The 17162-nt window shown below is 47.3% G+C and overlaps 1 protein-coding gene across 1 annotated transcript in view; it reads left to right on the forward strand.

Moving 5' to 3' along the window:
* Positions 1-16809, forward strand: part of LOC133120298 (solute carrier family 12 member 3-like) — a 66824-nt gene extending 50015 nt beyond the window's left edge. Inside the window, exons 23-26 of the mRNA XM_061230290.1 lie at positions 12669-12755; positions 13050-13185; positions 13944-14011; positions 16445-16809. Of these exons, the coding sequence (XP_061086274.1) occupies positions 12669-12755; positions 13050-13185; positions 13944-14011; positions 16445-16583 (430 nt within the window). The 3' untranslated portion in view covers positions 16584-16809. The remainder of the gene's footprint in view (positions 1-12668; positions 12756-13049; positions 13186-13943; positions 14012-16444) is intronic.
* The last annotated feature ends 353 nt before the right edge of the window (positions 16810-17162 follow it).

The raw sequence follows: 17162 nt of genomic DNA on the forward strand, positions 1-17162 counted from the left end.
GGTTAATGCTGCAGGTCCTTAGTAACAAGGTTAATGCTGCACTCCCTCAGTAACAGGGTTAATGCTACAGGCCCTAAGTAACAGGATTAATGTTGCAGTCCCTCAGTAACAGGGTTAATGCTGCATCCCTCAGTAACAGGGTTAATGCTGCACTCTCTCAGTAATAGGGTTAATGCTACAGGACCTCAGTTACAGGGTTAATGCTGCAGGTCCTTAGTAACAAGGTTAATGCTGCACTCCCTCAGTAACAGGGTTAATGCTACAGGCCCTCAGTAACAGGGTTAATGCTGCAGGTCCTTAGTAACAGGGTTAATGCTGCACTCCCCTTAGAAACAGGGTTAATGCTGCACTCCCTCAGTAATAGGGTTAATGCTACAGGCCTTCAGTAACAGGGTTAATGCTGCACTCCCTCAGGAACAGGGTTAATGCTGCAGGTCCTTAGTAACAGGGTTAATGCTGCACTCCCTCAGTAATAGGGTTAATGCTACAGGCCTTCAGTAACAGGGTTAATGCTGCAGGTCCTTAGTAACAGGGTTAATGCTGCACTCCCCTTAGAAAAAGGGTTAATGCTGCACTCCCTCAGTAATAGGGTTAATGCTACAGGCCTTCAGTAACAGGGTTAATGCTGCACTCCCTCAGTAACAGGGTTAATGCTCCACTCCCTCAGTAACAGGGTTAATGCTGCACTCCCTCAGTAACAGGGTTAATGCTGCAGGCCCCTCAGTAACAGGGTTAATGCAACAGGCCCTAAGTAACAGGGTTAATGTTGCAGTCCCTCAGTAACAGGGTTAATGCTGCACTCCCTCAGTAACAGGGTTAATGCTGCACTCTCTCAGTAATAGGGTTAATGCTACAGGCCCTCAGTAACAGGGTTAATGCTGCAGGTCCTTAGTAACAAGGTTAATGCTGCACTCCCTCAGTAATAGGGTTAATGCTACAGGCCTTCAGTAACAGGGTTCATGCTGCACTCCCTCAGTAACAGGGTTAATGCTGCAGGTCCTTAGTAACAGGGTTAATGCTGCACTCCCTCAGTAATAGGGTTAATGCTACAGGCCTTCAGTAACAGGGTTAATGCTGCACTCCCTCAGTAACAGGGTTAATGCTCCACTCCCTCAGTAACAGGGTTAATGCTGCACTCCCTCAGTAACAGGGTTAATGCTGCAGGCCCTCAGTAAATGGGTTAATGCTACAGGCCCTCAGTAACAGGGTTAATGCTGCACTCCCCTTAGTAATAGGGTTAAGGCTGCACTCCCCTTAGAAACAGGGTTAATGCTGCACTCCCCTCAGTAACAGGGTTAATGCTGCACTCCCCTCAGTAACAGGGTTAATGCTGCACTCCCCTTAGAAACAGGGTTAATGCTGCACTCCCCTCAGTAACAGGGTTAATGGTGCACTCCCCTCAGTAACAGGGTTAATGCTGCACTCCCTCAGTAACAGGGTTAATGCTGCACTCCATCAGTAACAGGGTTAATGCTGCACTCCCTCAGTAACAGGGTTAATGCTACAGGCCCTCAGTAACAAGGTTAATGCTGCAGGTCCTTAGTAACAAGGTTAATGCTGCACTCCCTCAGTAACAGGGTTAATGCTACAGGCCCTCAGTAACAGGGTTAATGCTGCAGGTCCTTAGTAACAGGGTTAATGCTGCACTCCCTTTAGAAAATTGGTTAATGCTGCACTCCGTCAGTAATAGGGTTAATGCTACAGGCCATCAGTTACAGGGTTAATGCTGCACTCCCTCAGTAACAGGGTTAATGCTCCACTCCCTCAGTAACAGGGTTAATGCTGCACTCCCTCCGTAACAGGGTTAATGCTGCACTCCCCTCAGTAACAGGGTTAATGCTGCAGGCCCTCAGTAACAGGGTTAATGGTGCACTCCCCTCAGTAACAGGGTTAATGCTGCACTCCATCAGTAACAGGGTTAATGCTGCACTCCCTCAGTAACAGGGTTAATGCTGCAGGTCCTTAGTAACAAGGTTAATGCTGCACTCCCTCAGTAACAGGGTTAATGCTACAGGCCCTCAGTAACAGGGTTAATGCTGCAGGTCCTTAGTAACAGGGTTAATGCTGCACTCCCCTTAGATAAAGGGTTAATGCTGCACTCCCTCAGTAATAGGGTTAATGCTACAGGCCTTCAGTAACAGGGTTAATGCTGCACTCCCTCAGTAACAGGGTTAATGCTCCACTCCCTCAGTAACAGGGTTAATGCTGCACTCCCTCAGTAACAGGGTTAATGCTGCACTCCCCTCAGTAACAGGGTTAATGCTGCAGGCCCTCAGTAACAGGGTTAATGGTGCACTCCCCTCAGTAACAGGGTTAATGCTGCACTCCCTCAGTAACAGGGTTAATGCTGCACTCCATCAGTAACAGGGTTAATGCTGCACTCCCTCAGTAACAGGGTTAATGCTGCAGGTCCTTAGTAACAAGGTTAATGCTGCACTCCCTCAGTAACAGGGTTAATGCTACAGGCCCTCAGTAACAGGGTTAATGCTGCAGGTCCTTAGTAACAGGGTTAATGCTGCACTCCCCTTAGAAAAAGGGTTAATGCTGCACTCCCTCAGTAATAGGGTTAATGCTACAGGCCTTCAGTAACAGGGTTAATGCTGCACTCCCTCAGTAACAGGGTTAATGCTCCACTCCCTCAGTAACAGGGTTAATGCAGCACTCTCTCAGTAACAGGGTAAATGCTGCAGGCCCTCGGTTACAGGGTTAATGCTACACTCTCTCAGTAAAAGGGTTAATGCTGCACTCTCTCAGTAACAGGGTTAATGCTGCACTCCCTCAGTAACAGGGTTAATGCTGCACTCCCCTCAGTAACAGGGTTAATGCTGCAGGCCCTCAGTAACAGGGTTAATGCTACAGGCCCTTAGTAACAGGGTTAATGCTGCACTCCCCTTAGTAATAGGGTTAATACTGCACTCCCCTTAGAAACAGGGTTAATGCTGCACTCCCCTCAGTAACAGGGTTAATGGGGCACTCCCCTCAGTAACAGGGTTAATGCTGCACTCCCTCAGTAACAGGGTTAATGCTGCACTCCATCAGTAACAGGGTTAATGCTGCACTCCCTCAGTAACAGGGTTAATGCTGCACTCTCTCAGTAACAGGGTAAATGCTGCAGGCCCTCAGTAACAGGGTGAATGCTGCACTCTCTCAGTAAAAGGGTTAATTCTGCACTCTCTCAGTAACAGGGTTAATGCTGCACTCCCCTCAGTAACAGGGTTAATGCTACAGGCCCTAAGTAACAGGGTTAATGTTGCAGTCCCTCAGTAACAGGGTTAATGCTGCACTTCCTCAGTAACAGGGTTAATGCTGCACTCTCTCAGTAACAGGGTTAATGCTACAGGCCCTCAGTAACAGGGTTAATGCTGCAGGTCCTTAGTAACAAGGTTAATGCTGCACTCCCTCAGTAACAGCGTTAATGCTACAGGCCCTCAGTAACAGGGTTAATGCTGCAGGTCCTTAGTAACAGGGTTAATGCTGCACTCCCCTTAGAAAAAGGGTTAATGCTGCACTCCCTCAGTAATAGGGTTAATACTACAGGCCTTCAGTAACAGGGTTAATGCTGCACTCCCTCAGTAACAGGGTTAATGCTCCACTCCCTCAGTAACAGGGTTAATTCTTCAGGCCCTCAGTAACAGGGTTAATGCTACAGGTCCTTAGTAACAGGGTTAATGCTGCACTCCCTCAGTAACAGGGTTAATGCTGCACTCCCTCGGTAACAGGGTTAATTCTCCACTCCCTCAGTAACAGGGTTAATGCTGCACTCCCTCAGTAACAGGGTTAATGCTGCACTCCCTCAGTAACAGGGTTAATGCTGCACTCCCTCAGTAACATGGGTAATGCTACAGGCCCTCAGTAATATCGTTAATGCCACACTCCCTCAGTAACAGAGTTAATGCTACACTCCCTCAGTAACAGGGTTAACACTGCACTCCCTCAGTAACAGGGCTAATGGTGCATTCCCTCCGTAACAGGGTTAATGATACAGGCCCTCAGTAACAGGGTTAATGCTGCACTCCCTCAGTAACAAGGTTAATGCTGCACTCCCCTCAGTAACAGGGTTAATGCTACAGGCCCTAAGTAACAGGGTTAATGTTGCAGTCCCTCAGTAACAGGGTTAATGCTGCACTCCCTCAGTAACAGGGTTAATGCTGCACTCCCTCAGTAACAGGGTTAATGCTGCACTCTCTCAGTAACAGGGTAAATGCTGCAGGCCCTCGGTTACAGGGTTAATGCTACACTCTCTCAGTAAAAAGGTTAATGCTGCACTCCCTCAGTAACAGGGTTAATGCTGCAGGTCCTTAGTAACAGGGTTAATGCTGCACTCCCTCAGTAATAGGGTTAATGCTGCACTCCCTCAGTAATAGGGTTAATGCTACAGGCCTTCAGTAACAGGGTTAATGCTGCACTCCCTCAGTAACAGGGTTAATGCTCCACTCCCTCACTAACAGGGTTAATGCTGCACTCTCTCAGTAACAGGGTAAATGCTGCAGGCCCTCGGTTACAGGGTTAATGCTACACTCTCTCAGTAAAAGGGTTAATGCAGCACTCTCTCAGTAACAGGGTTAATGCTGCACTCCCTCAGTAACAGGGTTAATGCTGCACTCCCCTCAGTAACAGGGTTAATGCTGCAGGCCCTCAGTAACAGGGTTAATGCTACAGGCCCTTAGTAACAGGGTTAATGCTGCACTCCCCTTAGTAATAGGGTTAATGCTGCAGGCCCTCGGTTACAGGGTTAATGCTACACTCTCTCAGTAAAAGGGTTAATGCTGCACTCTCTCAGTAACAGGGTTAATGCTGCACTCCCTCAGTAACAGGGTTAATGCTGCACTCCCCTCAGTAACAGGGTTAATGCTGCACTCCCCTCAGTAACAGGGTTAATGGGGCACTCCCCTCAGTAACAGGGTTAATGCTGCACTCCCTCAGTAACAGGGTTAATGCTGCACTCCATCAGTAACAGGGTTAATGCTGCACTCCCTCAGTAACAGGCTTAATGCTGCACTCTCTCAGTAACAGGGTAAATGCTGCAGGCCCTCAGTAACAGGGTGAATGCTGCACTCTCTCAGTAAAAGGGTTAATTCTGCACTCTCTCAGTAACAGGGTTAATGCTGCACTCCCCTCAGTAACAGGGTTAATGCTACAGGCCCTAAGTAACAGGGTTAATGTTGCAGTCCCTCAGTAACAGGGTTAATGCTGCACTTCCTCAGTAACAGGGTTAATGCTGCACTCTCTCAGTAACAGGGTTAATGCTACAGGCCCTCAGTAACAGGGTTAATGCTGCAGGTCCTTAGTAACAAGGTTAATGCTGCACTCCCTCAGTAACAGCGTTAATGCTACAGGCCCTCAGTAACAGGGTTAATGCTGCAGCTCCTTAGTAACAGGGTTAATGCTGCACTCCCCTTAGAAAAAGGGTTAATGCTGCACTCCCTCAGTAATAGGGTTAATACTACAGGCCTTCAGTAACAGGGTTAATGCTGCACTCCCTCAGTAACAGGGTTAATGCTCCACTCCCTCAGTAACAGGGTTAATGTTTCAGGCCCTCAGTAACAGGGTTAATGCTACAGGTCCTTAGTAACAGGGTTAATGCTGCACTCCCTCAGTAACAGGGTTAATGCTGCACTCCCTCGGTAACAGGGTTAATTCTCCACTCCCTCAGTAACAGGGTTAATGCTGCACTCCCTCAGTAACAGGGTTAATGCTGCACTCCCTCAGTAACAGGGTTAATGCTGCACTCCCTCAGTAACATGGGTAATGCTACAGGCCCTCAGTAATATGGTTAATGCCACACTCCCTCAGTAACAGAGTTAATGCTACACTCCCTCAGTAACAGGGTTAACACTGCACTCCCTCAGTAACTGGGTTAATGCTGCACTCTCTCAGTAACAGGGTAAATGCTACAGGCCCTCAGTAACAGGGTTAATGGTGCACTCCCCTCAGTAACAGGGTTAATGGTGCACTCCCCTCAGTAACAGGGTTAATGCTGCACTCCCCTCAGTAACAGGGTTAATGGTGCACTCCCCTCAGTAACAGGGTTAATGCTGCACTCCCCTCAGTAACAGGGTTAATGGGGCACTCCCCTCAGTAACAGGGTTAATGCTGCACTCCCTCAGTAACAGGGTTAATGCTGCACTCCATCAGTAACAGGGTTAATGCTGCACTCCCTCAGTAACAGGCTTAATGCTGCACTCTCTCAGTAACAGGGTTAATGCTGCACTCCCTCAGTAACAGGGTTAATGCTGCACTCCCCTCAGTAACAGGGTTAATGCTGCACTCCCCTCAGTAACAGGGTTAATGGGGCACTCCCCTCAGTAACAGGGTTAATGCTGCACTCCCTCAGTAACAGGGTTAATGCTGCACTCCATCAGTAACAGGGTTAATGTTGCACTCCCTCAGTAACAGGCTTAATGCTGCACTCTCTCAGTAACAGGGTTAATTCTCCACTCCCTCAGTAACAGGGTTAATGCTGCACTCCCTCAGTAACAGGGTTAATGCTGCACTCCCTCAGTAACAGGGTTAATGCTGCACTCCCTCAGTAACATGGGTAATGCTACAGGCCCTCAGTAATATCGTTAATGCCACACTCCCTCAGTAACAGAGTTAATGCTACACTCCCTCAGTAACAGGGTTAACACTGCACTCCCTCAGTAACAGGGCTAATGGTGCATTCCCTCCGTAACAGGGTTAATGATACAGGCCCTCAGTAACAGGGTTAATGCTGCACTCCCTCAGTAACAAGGTTAATGCTGCACTCCCCTCAGTAACAGGGTTAATGCTACAGGCCCTAAGTAACAGGGTTAATGTTGCAGTCCCTCAGTAACAGGGTTAATGCTGCACTCCCTCAGTAACAGGGTTAATGCTGCACTCCCTCAGTAACAGGGTTAATGCTGCACTCTCTCAGTAACAGGGTAAATGCTGCAGGCCCTCGGTTACAGGGTTAATGCTACACTCTCTCAGTAAAAAGGTTAATGCTGCACTCCCTCAGTAACAGGGTTAATGCTGCAGGTCCTTAGTAACAGGGTTAATGCTGCACTCCCTCAGTAATAGGGTTAATGCTGCACTCCCTCAGTAATAGGGTTAATGCTACAGGCCTTCAGTAACAGGGTTAATGCTGCACTCCCTCAGTAACAGGGTTAATGCTCCACTCCCTCACTAACAGGGTTAATGCTGCACTCTCTCAGTAACAGGGTAAATGCTGCAGGCCCTCGGTTACAGGGTTAATGCTACACTCTCTCAGTAAAAGGGTTAATGCAGCACTCTCTCAGTAACAGGGTTAATGCTGCACTCCCTCAGTAACAGGGTTAATGCTGCACTCCCCTCAGTAACAGGGTTAATGCTGCAGGCCCTCAGTAACAGGGTTAATGCTACAGGCCCTTAGTAACAGGGTTAATGCTGCACTCCCCTTAGTAATAGGGTTAATGCTGCAGGCCCTCGGTTACAGGGTTAATGCTACACTCTCTCAGTAAAAGGGTTAATGCTGCACTCTCTCAGTAACAGGGTTAATGCTGCACTCCCTCAGTAACAGGGTTAATGCTGCACTCCCCTCAGTAACAGGGTTAATGCTGCACTCCCCTCAGTAACAGGGTTAATGGGGCACTCCCCTCAGTAACAGGGTTAATGCTGCACTCCCTCAGTAACAGGGTTAATGCTGCACTCCATCAGTAACAGGGTTAATGCTGCACTCCCTCAGTAACAGGCTTAATGCTGCACTCTCTCAGTAACAGGGTAAATGCTGCAGGCCCTCAGTAACAGGGTGAATGCTGCACTCTCTCAGTAAAAGGGTTAATTCTGCACTCTCTCAGTAACAGGGTTAATGCTGCACTCCCCTCAGTAACAGGGTTAATGCTACAGGCCCTAAGTAACAGGGTTAATGTTGCAGTCCCTCAGTAACAGGGTTAATGCTGCACTTCCTCAGTAACAGGGTTAATGCTGCACTCTCTCAGTAACAGGGTTAATGCTACAGGCCCTCAGTAACAGGGTTAATGCTGCAGGTCCTTAGTAACAAGGTTAATGCTGCACTCCCTCAGTAACAGCGTTAATGCTACAGGCCCTCAGTAACAGGGTTAATGCTGCAGCTCCTTAGTAACAGGGTTAATGCTGCACTCCCCTTAGAAAAAGGGTTAATGCTGCACTCCCTCAGTAATAGGGTTAATACTACAGGCCTTCAGTAACAGGGTTAATGCTGCACTCCCTCAGTAACAGGGTTAATGCTCCACTCCCTCAGTAACAGGGTTAATGTTTCAGGCCCTCAGTAACAGGGTTAATGCTACAGGTCCTTAGTAACAGGGTTAATGCTGCACTCCCTCAGTAACAGGGTTAATGCTGCACTCCCTCGGTAACAGGGTTAATTCTCCACTCCCTCAGTAACAGGGTTAATGCTGCACTCCCTCAGTAACAGGGTTAATGCTGCACTCCCTCAGTAACAGGGTTAATGCTGCACTCCCTCAGTAACATGGGTAATGCTACAGGCCCTCAGTAATATGGTTAATGCCACACTCCCTCAGTAACAGAGTTAATGCTACACTCCCTCAGTAACAGGGTTAACACTGCACTCCCTCAGTAACTGGGTTAATGCTGCACTCTCTCAGTAACAGGGTAAATGCTACAGGCCCTCAGTAACAGGGTTAATGGTGCACTCCCCTCAGTAACAGGGTTAATGGTGCACTCCCCTCAGTAACAGGGTTAATGCTGCACTCCCCTCAGTAACAGGGTTAATGGTGCACTCCCCTCAGTAACAGGGTTAATGCTGCACTCCCTCAGTAACAGGGTTAATGCTGCACTCCATCAGTAACAGGGTTAATGCTGCACTCCCTCAGTAACAGGCTTAATGCTGCACTCTCTCAGTAACAGGGTTAATGCTGCACTCCCTCAGTAACAGGGTTAATGCTGCACTCCCCTCAGTAACAGGGTTAATGCTGCACTCCCCTCAGTAACAGGGTTAATGGGGCACTCCCCTCAGTAACAGGGTTAATGCTGCACTCCCTCAGTAACAGGGTTAATGCTGCACTCCATCAGTAACAGGGTTAATGTTGCACTCCCTCAGTAACAGGCTTAATGCTGCACTCTCTCAGTAACAGGGTAAATGCTGCAGGCCCTCAGTAACAGGGTGAATGCTGCACTCTCTCAGTAAAAGGGTTAATTCTGCACTCTCTCAGTAACAGGGTTAATGCTGCACTCCCCTCAGTAACAGGGTTAATGCTACAGGCCCTAAGTAACAGGGTTAATGTTGCAGTCCCTCAGTAACAGGGTTAATGCTGCACTTCCTCAGTAACAGGGTTAATGGTGCACTCCCCTCAGTAACAGGGTTAATGCTGCACTCCCCTCAGTAACAGGGTTAATGGGGCACTCTCTCAGTAACAGGGTAAATGCTGCAGGCCCTCAGTTACAGGGTTAATGCTGCACTCCCCTTAATAACAGGGTTAATGCTGCACTCCCTCAGTAACAGGGTTAATGCTGCACTCTCTCAGTAACAGGGTAAATGCTACAGGCCCTCAGTAACAGGGTTAATGGTGCACTCCCCTCAGTAACAGGGTTAATGGTGCACTCCCCTCAGTAACAGGGTTAATACTGCACCCCCTCAGTAACAGGGTTAATGGTGCACTCCCCTCAGTAACAGGGTTAATACTGCACCCCCTCAGTATCAGGGTTACTGCTGCACTCCCTCAGTAACAGGGTTAATGCTGCACTCTCTCAGTAACAGGGTTAATGATGCACTCCCTCAGTACCAGTGTTAATGGTGCACTCCCCTCAGTAACAGGGTTAATGGTGCACTCCCCTCAGTAACAGGGTTAATACTGCACCCCCTCAGTATCAGGGTTACTGCTGCACTCCCTCAGTAACAGGGTTAATGCTGCACTCTCTCAGTAACAGGGTTAATGCTGCACTACCTCAGTAACGGGGTTAATTCTGCACTCCCTCAGTAACAGGGTTAATGCTACAGGGCCTCAGTAACAGGGTTAATGCTACAGGCCCTCAGTACCATGGTTAATGCTGCACTCTCTCAGTAACAGGGTTAATGCTGCACTCTCCTCAGTAACAGGATTACTGCTACAGGCCCTAAGTAACAGGGTTAATGCTGCAGTCTCTCAGTAACAGGGTTAATGCTGCAGGCCCTCAGTAACAGGGTTAATGCTGCACTCCCTCAGTAACAGGGTTAATGCTACAGGCCCTAAGTAACAGGGTTAATGTTGCAGTCCCTCAGTAACAGGGTTAATGCTGCACTCCCCTTAGCAATAGGGTTAATGCTGCACTCCCTCAGTAATAGGGTTAATGCTGCACTCCCCTTACTAACAGGGTTAATGCTGCACTCCCTCAGTAACAGGGTTAATGCTGCACTCCCTTAGTAACAGGGTTAATGCTACAGGCCCTCAGTAACAGGGTTAATGCTGCACCCCCTCAGTAACAGGGTTAATGCTGCACTCTCTCAGTAACAGGGTAAATGCTGCAGGCCCTCGGTTACAGGGTTAATGCTACACTCTCTCAGTAAAAGGGTTAATGCTGCACTCTCTCAGTAACAGGGTTAATGCTGCACTCCCTCAGTAACAGGGTTAATGCTGCACTCCCCTCAGTAACAGGGTTAATGCTGCAGGCCCTCAGTAACAGGGTTAATGCTACAGGCCCTTAGTAACAGGGTTAATGCTGCACTCCCCTTAGTAATACGGTTAATGCTGCACTCCCCTTAGAAACAGGGTTAATGCTGCACTCCCCTCAGTAACAGGGTTAATGGGGCACTCCCCTCAGTAACAGGGTTAATGCTGCACTCCCTCAGTAACAGGGTTAATGCTGCACTCCCTCAGTAACAGGGTTAATGCTGCACTCCATCAGTAACAGGGTTAATGCTGCACCCCCTCAGTAACAGGGTTAATGCTGCACTCTCTCAGTAACAGGGTAAATGCTGCAGGCCCTCGGTTACAGGGTTAATGCTACACTCTCTCAGTAAAAGGGTTAATGCTGCACTCTCTCAGTAACAGGGTTAATGCTGCACTCCCTCAGTAACAGGGTTAATGCTGCACTCCCCTCAGTAACAGGGTTAATGCTGCAGGCCCTCAGTAACAGGGTTAATGCTACAGGCCCTTAGTAACAGGGTTAATGCTGCACTCCCCTTAGTAATAGGGTTAATGCTGCACTCCCCTTGGAAACAGGGTTAATGCTGCACTCCCCTCAGTAACAGGGTTAATGGGGCACTCCCCTCAGTAACAGGGTTAATGCTGCACTCCCTCAGTAACAGGGTTAATGCTGCACTCCCTCAGTAACAGGGTTAATGCTGCACTCCATCAGTAACAGGGTTAATGCTGCACTCCCTCAGTAACAGGGTTAATGCTGCACTCTCTCAGTAACAGGGTAAATGCTGCAGGCCCTCAGTACCAGGGTGAATGCTGCACTCTCTCAGTAAAAGGGTTAATTCTGCACTCTCTCAGTAACAGGGTTAATGCTGCACTCTCTCAGTAACAGGGTTAATGCTGCACTACCTCAGTAACGGGGTTAATTCTGCACTCCCTCAGTAACAGGGTTAATGCTACAGGGCCTCAGTAACAGGGTTAATGCTACAGGCCCTCAGTACCATGGTTAATGCTGCACTCTCTCAGTAACAGGGTTAATGCTGCACTCTCCTCAGTAACAGGATTACTGCTACAGGCCCTAAGTAACAGGGTTAATGCTGCAGGCCCTCAGTAACAGGGTTAATGCTGCACTCCCTCAGTAACAGGGTTAATGTTGCAGTCCCTCAGTTACAGGGTTAATGCTGGACTCCCCTCAGTAACAGGGTTAATGCTACAGGCCCTAAGTAACAGGGTTAATGTTGCAGTCCCTCAGTAACAGGGTTAATGCTGCACTCCCCGTAGCAATAGGGTTAATGCTGCACTCCCTCAGTAATAGGGTTAATGCTACACACCTTCAGTAACAGGGTTAATGCTGCACTCCCTCAGTAACAGGGTTAATGCTGCACTCCCTCAGTAACAGGGTTAATGCTACAGGCCCTCAGTAACAGGGTGAATGCTGCACTCCCTCAGTAACAGGGTTAATGCTACACTCCCTCAGTAACAGGGTTAATGCTTCAGGCCCTCAGTAACAGGGTTAATGCTGCACTCTCCTCAGTAACAGGATTACTGCTACAGGCCCTAAGTAACAGGGTTAATGCTGCAGGCCCTCAGTAACAGGGTTAATGCTGCACTCCCTCAGTAACAGGGTTAATGTTGCAGTCCCTCAGTTACAGGGTTAATGCTGGACTCCCCTCAGTAACAGGGTTAATGCTACAGGCCCTAAGTAACAGGGTTAATGTTGCAGTCCCTCAGTAACAGGGTTAATGCTGCACTCCCCGTAGCAATAGGGTTAATGCTGCACTCCCTCAGTAATAGGGTTAATGCTACACACCTTCAGTAACAGGGTTAATGCTGCACTCCCTCAGTAACAGGGTTAATGCTGCACTCCCTCAGTAACAGGGTTAATGCTACAGGCCCTCAGTAACAGGGTGAATGCTGCACTCCCTCAGTAACAGGGTTAATGCTACACTCCCTCAGTAACAGGGTTAATGCTTCAGGCCCTTAGTAACAGGGTTAATGCTGTAAACTGTTTTATTGGTTCCAGATGAGAACAATGGTGTGGCACCGGATTGCTACGAGTGCTGTGATTTGATTGGCTACTTGATTTTGTGTGATGATTTAATTGATTGTCTTCAGGATGGTCTTGCTGCTGCAGAAATTTCGCCTGGACATCCATGATGTCATTGTGATGACAGACAGTGAACGGCCCCCCAACGCCAAAAAGTGAGTACAGCCACACCCCATAGGGAGGCCACACCCCCACACCTAGGCCACACCCCCAACGTGAAGCCACACCCTCACACCAAGGCCACACCCCCACCGTGAACCACACCCACATGCCGTGGACACACCCCCACACCAAGGCCACACCTCCAATGTGAAGCCACACCCCCACATCAAGGCCACAGCCCCACATTGTGAAGCCACACCCCCACACTGAGGCTACACCCCCCTAAACACAGAACCCTGCGCATTGTGAAGCTCGCCTGGAATGGCTGTCCTCTTCTTGACTCACAGCCTGAAGAGGTTTGAGGACGTTATCGCCCCCTTCAGGCTGAGGGAGGGACAGCACGGCGAGGCCGCACTGCCACAGTTAAAGAGAGACTGCCCCTGGAAAGTGTCTGACAAGGAGCTGGAGGCTCTCCGACTGAAGGTGTGTGTATGTGTGAGCATGTGTGTTTGGATGTGTGAGCGTGTGTGTGAGAATGTGTGTGAGAGTATGTATGTGTGTGTGAATGTGTGTGCATGACAGAGTGTTTATGAGTGAGTGTGTACGTGGATAGAAAACATCACACCTGCCTTCCTGTACTGCTGTGTTTTTAGAGTGGTTGTTTGATTTAAGGGGAGGTGTTTCTCACTCTGTGTCTCATTCTCTCTGCAGGGTTTTGTGTTTTTCATGTTCTGTCGTCTGCCTATGTTGTTAGCTTTTTCATGTTTTTGTTACCTCCATGCACACCATAGTCTCCCTGTCACTTCATTCATTTCACCTGTTTCATTTCCTGATTGTTTCCCCACCTGATTCCCATTCACTCTCGTTACCTGTGTATATATACCTGTTTTGATCTATTTTGTCCCCGACCATCGAGTTTAGCTTATTCCTTCTGTCTTGTTCTGACCTGTAGTTTTTCGACCTGTTTCTGTTTATCGACATTCGTTTCTGGATTGTGTTTCTGTTTAATTAGCCCGTTTAAGACCAATTGCCTGTGACCACGACTATTCTTTGGATTATCCTCAATACATCTGTTTATCCTTATCCCTGCTATAATTTTTTTACTGGCTATTGACCCTTGCTGCACCAACCTACCGTTGTGGTCTCACTATTGGATCCCCCGTTCTGAGTGCCTGATAGAGTGAGAAACTGTCTCATTGTCTCTGCAGTGTTTCTCACTCTGAGTCTCATTCTCTCCGCAGTCGGAGAGGAAGGTGAGGCTGAATGAGATTATTCGCAAGAACTCCCAGAATGCAGCACTGGTCCTAGTGTGAGTATCAACAGAATATCACTGCTGTGTATGTGTATGTGTGTGTATGAGTGTGTGTGAGTGTGTATGCGTGTGTATGCGTGTGTATGAGTGTGTGTGAGTGTGTATGAGTGTGTGTGAGTGTGTATGAGTGTGTATGCGTGTGTGTGAGTGTGTGTATAAGTGTATGTGTGTGTATGAGTGTGTATGAGTGTGTGTGAGTGTGTATGAGTGTGTGTGAGTGTGTATGAGTGTGTATGCGTGTGTGTGAGTGTGTGTATAAGTGTATGAGTGTGTGTGTGTGTGAGAGTGTGTGTGTGAGTGTGTATGAGTGTGTGTATGTGTGTGTATGAGTGTGTATGAGTGTGTATGAGTGTGTATGAGTGTGTATGAGTGTGTATGAGTGTGTATGAGTGTGTATGCGTGTGTATGCGTGTGTGTGAGTGTGTGTATAAGTGTATGAGTGTGTGTATAAGTGTATGAGTGTGTGTGTGTGTGAGAGTGTGTGTATCTGTGTATGAGTGTGTGTGAGTGTGAGTGTGTGTAAGTGTGTGTGTGAGTGTGTGTATGAGTCCACTTAAGTTGACGTCAGAAAACTATCATGTTGGCAAGTTGGTTAGGACATCTATTTTGTGCATGACACAAGTAGTTTTTGTAACGATTGTTTACAGACAGATTATTTCACTTTTACTTCACTAAATCACAATTCCAGTGGGTCAGATGTTTACATTCACTAAGCTGACTGTGCCTTTAAACAGCTTGGAAAATTCCAGAAAATTATGTGATTTAGAAACTTCTGAGAGTGCCTCTTTGCTTGACATCATGGGACAATCTAAAGAAATCTGAATCAAGACTTCAGAAAATAAATTGTGGACCTCCACAAGTCTGGTTCATCCTGGGGAACAATTTCCGAATGCCTGAAGGTACCACGTTTGTCTGTACAAACAGCCGTGCGCAAGTAGAAACGCCATGGGACCACGCAGCCATCATGCTGCTCAGGAAGGAGACGCATTCTGTGTCCTAGAGATTAACCTGTTTTGAATCAATCGCAGAACAACAGTAAGATACTGGAGGGAGCAGGTGCAAAAGTATCTATATCCACAGTAAAACAGTTCTATCTCGACATAACCTGAAAGGAAGAAGCCGCTACTCCAAAACCGCCACAAAAAAGCCAGACTACAGTCTGCAGCTGCACATGGGGGCAAAGATCTTCATTTTTGGATAAATGTCCTTTGGTCTGATGAAACAAAACCTGAACTATTTGGCCATAATGACAATAATTGTTATGTTTGGTGAGGGTTGCAAGCCGAAGAACACCATCCCAGCCATGAAGCACAGGGGCAGGAGCATGCTGTGGGGGCCTGTAGCGTAGCGTAGGGTAGCATAGCGTTGTGTAGCGTAGTGAAGTATAGCATAGCATAGCATAGTGCAGCATAGCATAGTATAGCGTAGCGTAGTGTAGCATAGCATAGTGTAGCGTAGTGTTGTTAGGCATAGCATAGTGTAGTGTAGTGTTGTTTAGCGTAGTGTAGCATAGCACAGCATAGGGTAGTGTAGCATAGCGTAGGGTAGCATAGCATAGCATAGCGGAGTGTAGTGTAGCAGAGTGTAGCATAGTGTAGTGTAGCATAGTGTAGCGTAGCATAGCATAGTGTAGTGTATAATAGTGTAGCGTAGCATAGCATAGCGTAGTGTAGTGCAGCATAGTGTAGCACAGCGTTGTGTAGTGTAGTGTAGTGTAGCATAGTGGTTAAGGTGCTTTAATGTAATGTAATGTAATGGGGTGCTCAGCTGCAGGAGGGGCTGGTGCACTTCATAAAATAGATGGCATCATGAGGAAGGAAAATTATGTGGATATATTGAAGCATCATCTCAAGACATCAGTCAGGAAGTTAAAGCTTAGACACAGATGGCTATTCCAAATGGACAATGACCCAAAGCATTCTTCCAAATTTGCAGCAAAATATAAGGAAAACAAAGTCAAGGTATTGGAGTGGCCATCACATCCTGAAGTCTTGACCTCAATCCAATCAAAAATGTATGCGCAGAACTGAAAAAACATGTGTGAGCAAGGAACCTACAAACTTGACTCAGCTACACCAATTCTGTCAGGAGGAACGGGCCAAAACTCCAGCCATTATTGTGAGAAGTTTGTGGAAGGCGACCCGAAACGTCTGACCCAAGTTACACAATATAAAGGCAATGCTACCATAAGACACATACACTCTCTTAGTATTGTGCATTATATGTAAATGTGATGGGAATGTGATGAAAGAAATAAAAGCTGAAACAAATTATTCTCTCGACTATCATTCTGACATTTCACATTCTTAAAACAAAGTTGTGATCCTGACATAAGACAGGGAATGGATTTGACTCAGGTGTATGTAATCTTTCAACTTCACCTGTAAGTGTGCGAGTGTGTGGTGTGATGTGTTCTGGCTCTGTGTGCAGGACCCTCCCTGTGCCGCAGACGGACTGCCCCAGTGCGCTCTACATGGCCTGGCTGGACACCCTGAGCTCTGGCCTGCACTGCCCCACCCTTCTTATCCGCGGGAACCAGTGCAACGTGCTCACCTTCTACTGCCAGTGAGGGGCGGGGCCTGTCTCAGTCTGTAATTTCAGATTTAATCATTAACATGGACGTTTTTATTCAGGTCCACTGAGCAAGCTAGTCGACCCTTTTATATTCCATTTATATGTTCCCAGGCTAGTCAATGCTTCCTTTAGCCAGCAAAGATATGTAAAACAATGACTCAAATAACTTCAGGAACACCAGCAATAACAAGAATAGTGATACCTCCGAAGATATATACAATTATACGAAGCAGAAAAACATGATTTATTACATGAATGAGTAATAGCCATCGGCTACATGCATGAATTGTTACTGAAAATACAGCCAGATGCAGCTGTGTGCGTGATGTTGATGTTGGGTGTCAGGTTGCTAACCACTTAATTGGTGCTTTTAAAAATTAAACAAAATTGTTTTAGACAATGAAAATTGGATGAAAAGCATTATTTTTTCATATATGCACAAATGCTAACAAACCATAGATATTTCAGGGAATGATGACATGACTTCTGAGGCCTATTGAAAGATCCCCAGGGACCAGCAATAAGAATTAAATAATTTTAATACAGGGAATCGTTTTTGTGACTACACAAAGCT

This window comes from Conger conger, unplaced genomic scaffold (assembly GCF_963514075.1).
Source record: "Conger conger unplaced genomic scaffold, fConCon1.1 SCAFFOLD_88, whole genome shotgun sequence".
Classification (NCBI taxonomy): domain Eukaryota; kingdom Metazoa; phylum Chordata; class Actinopteri; order Anguilliformes; family Congridae; genus Conger; species Conger conger.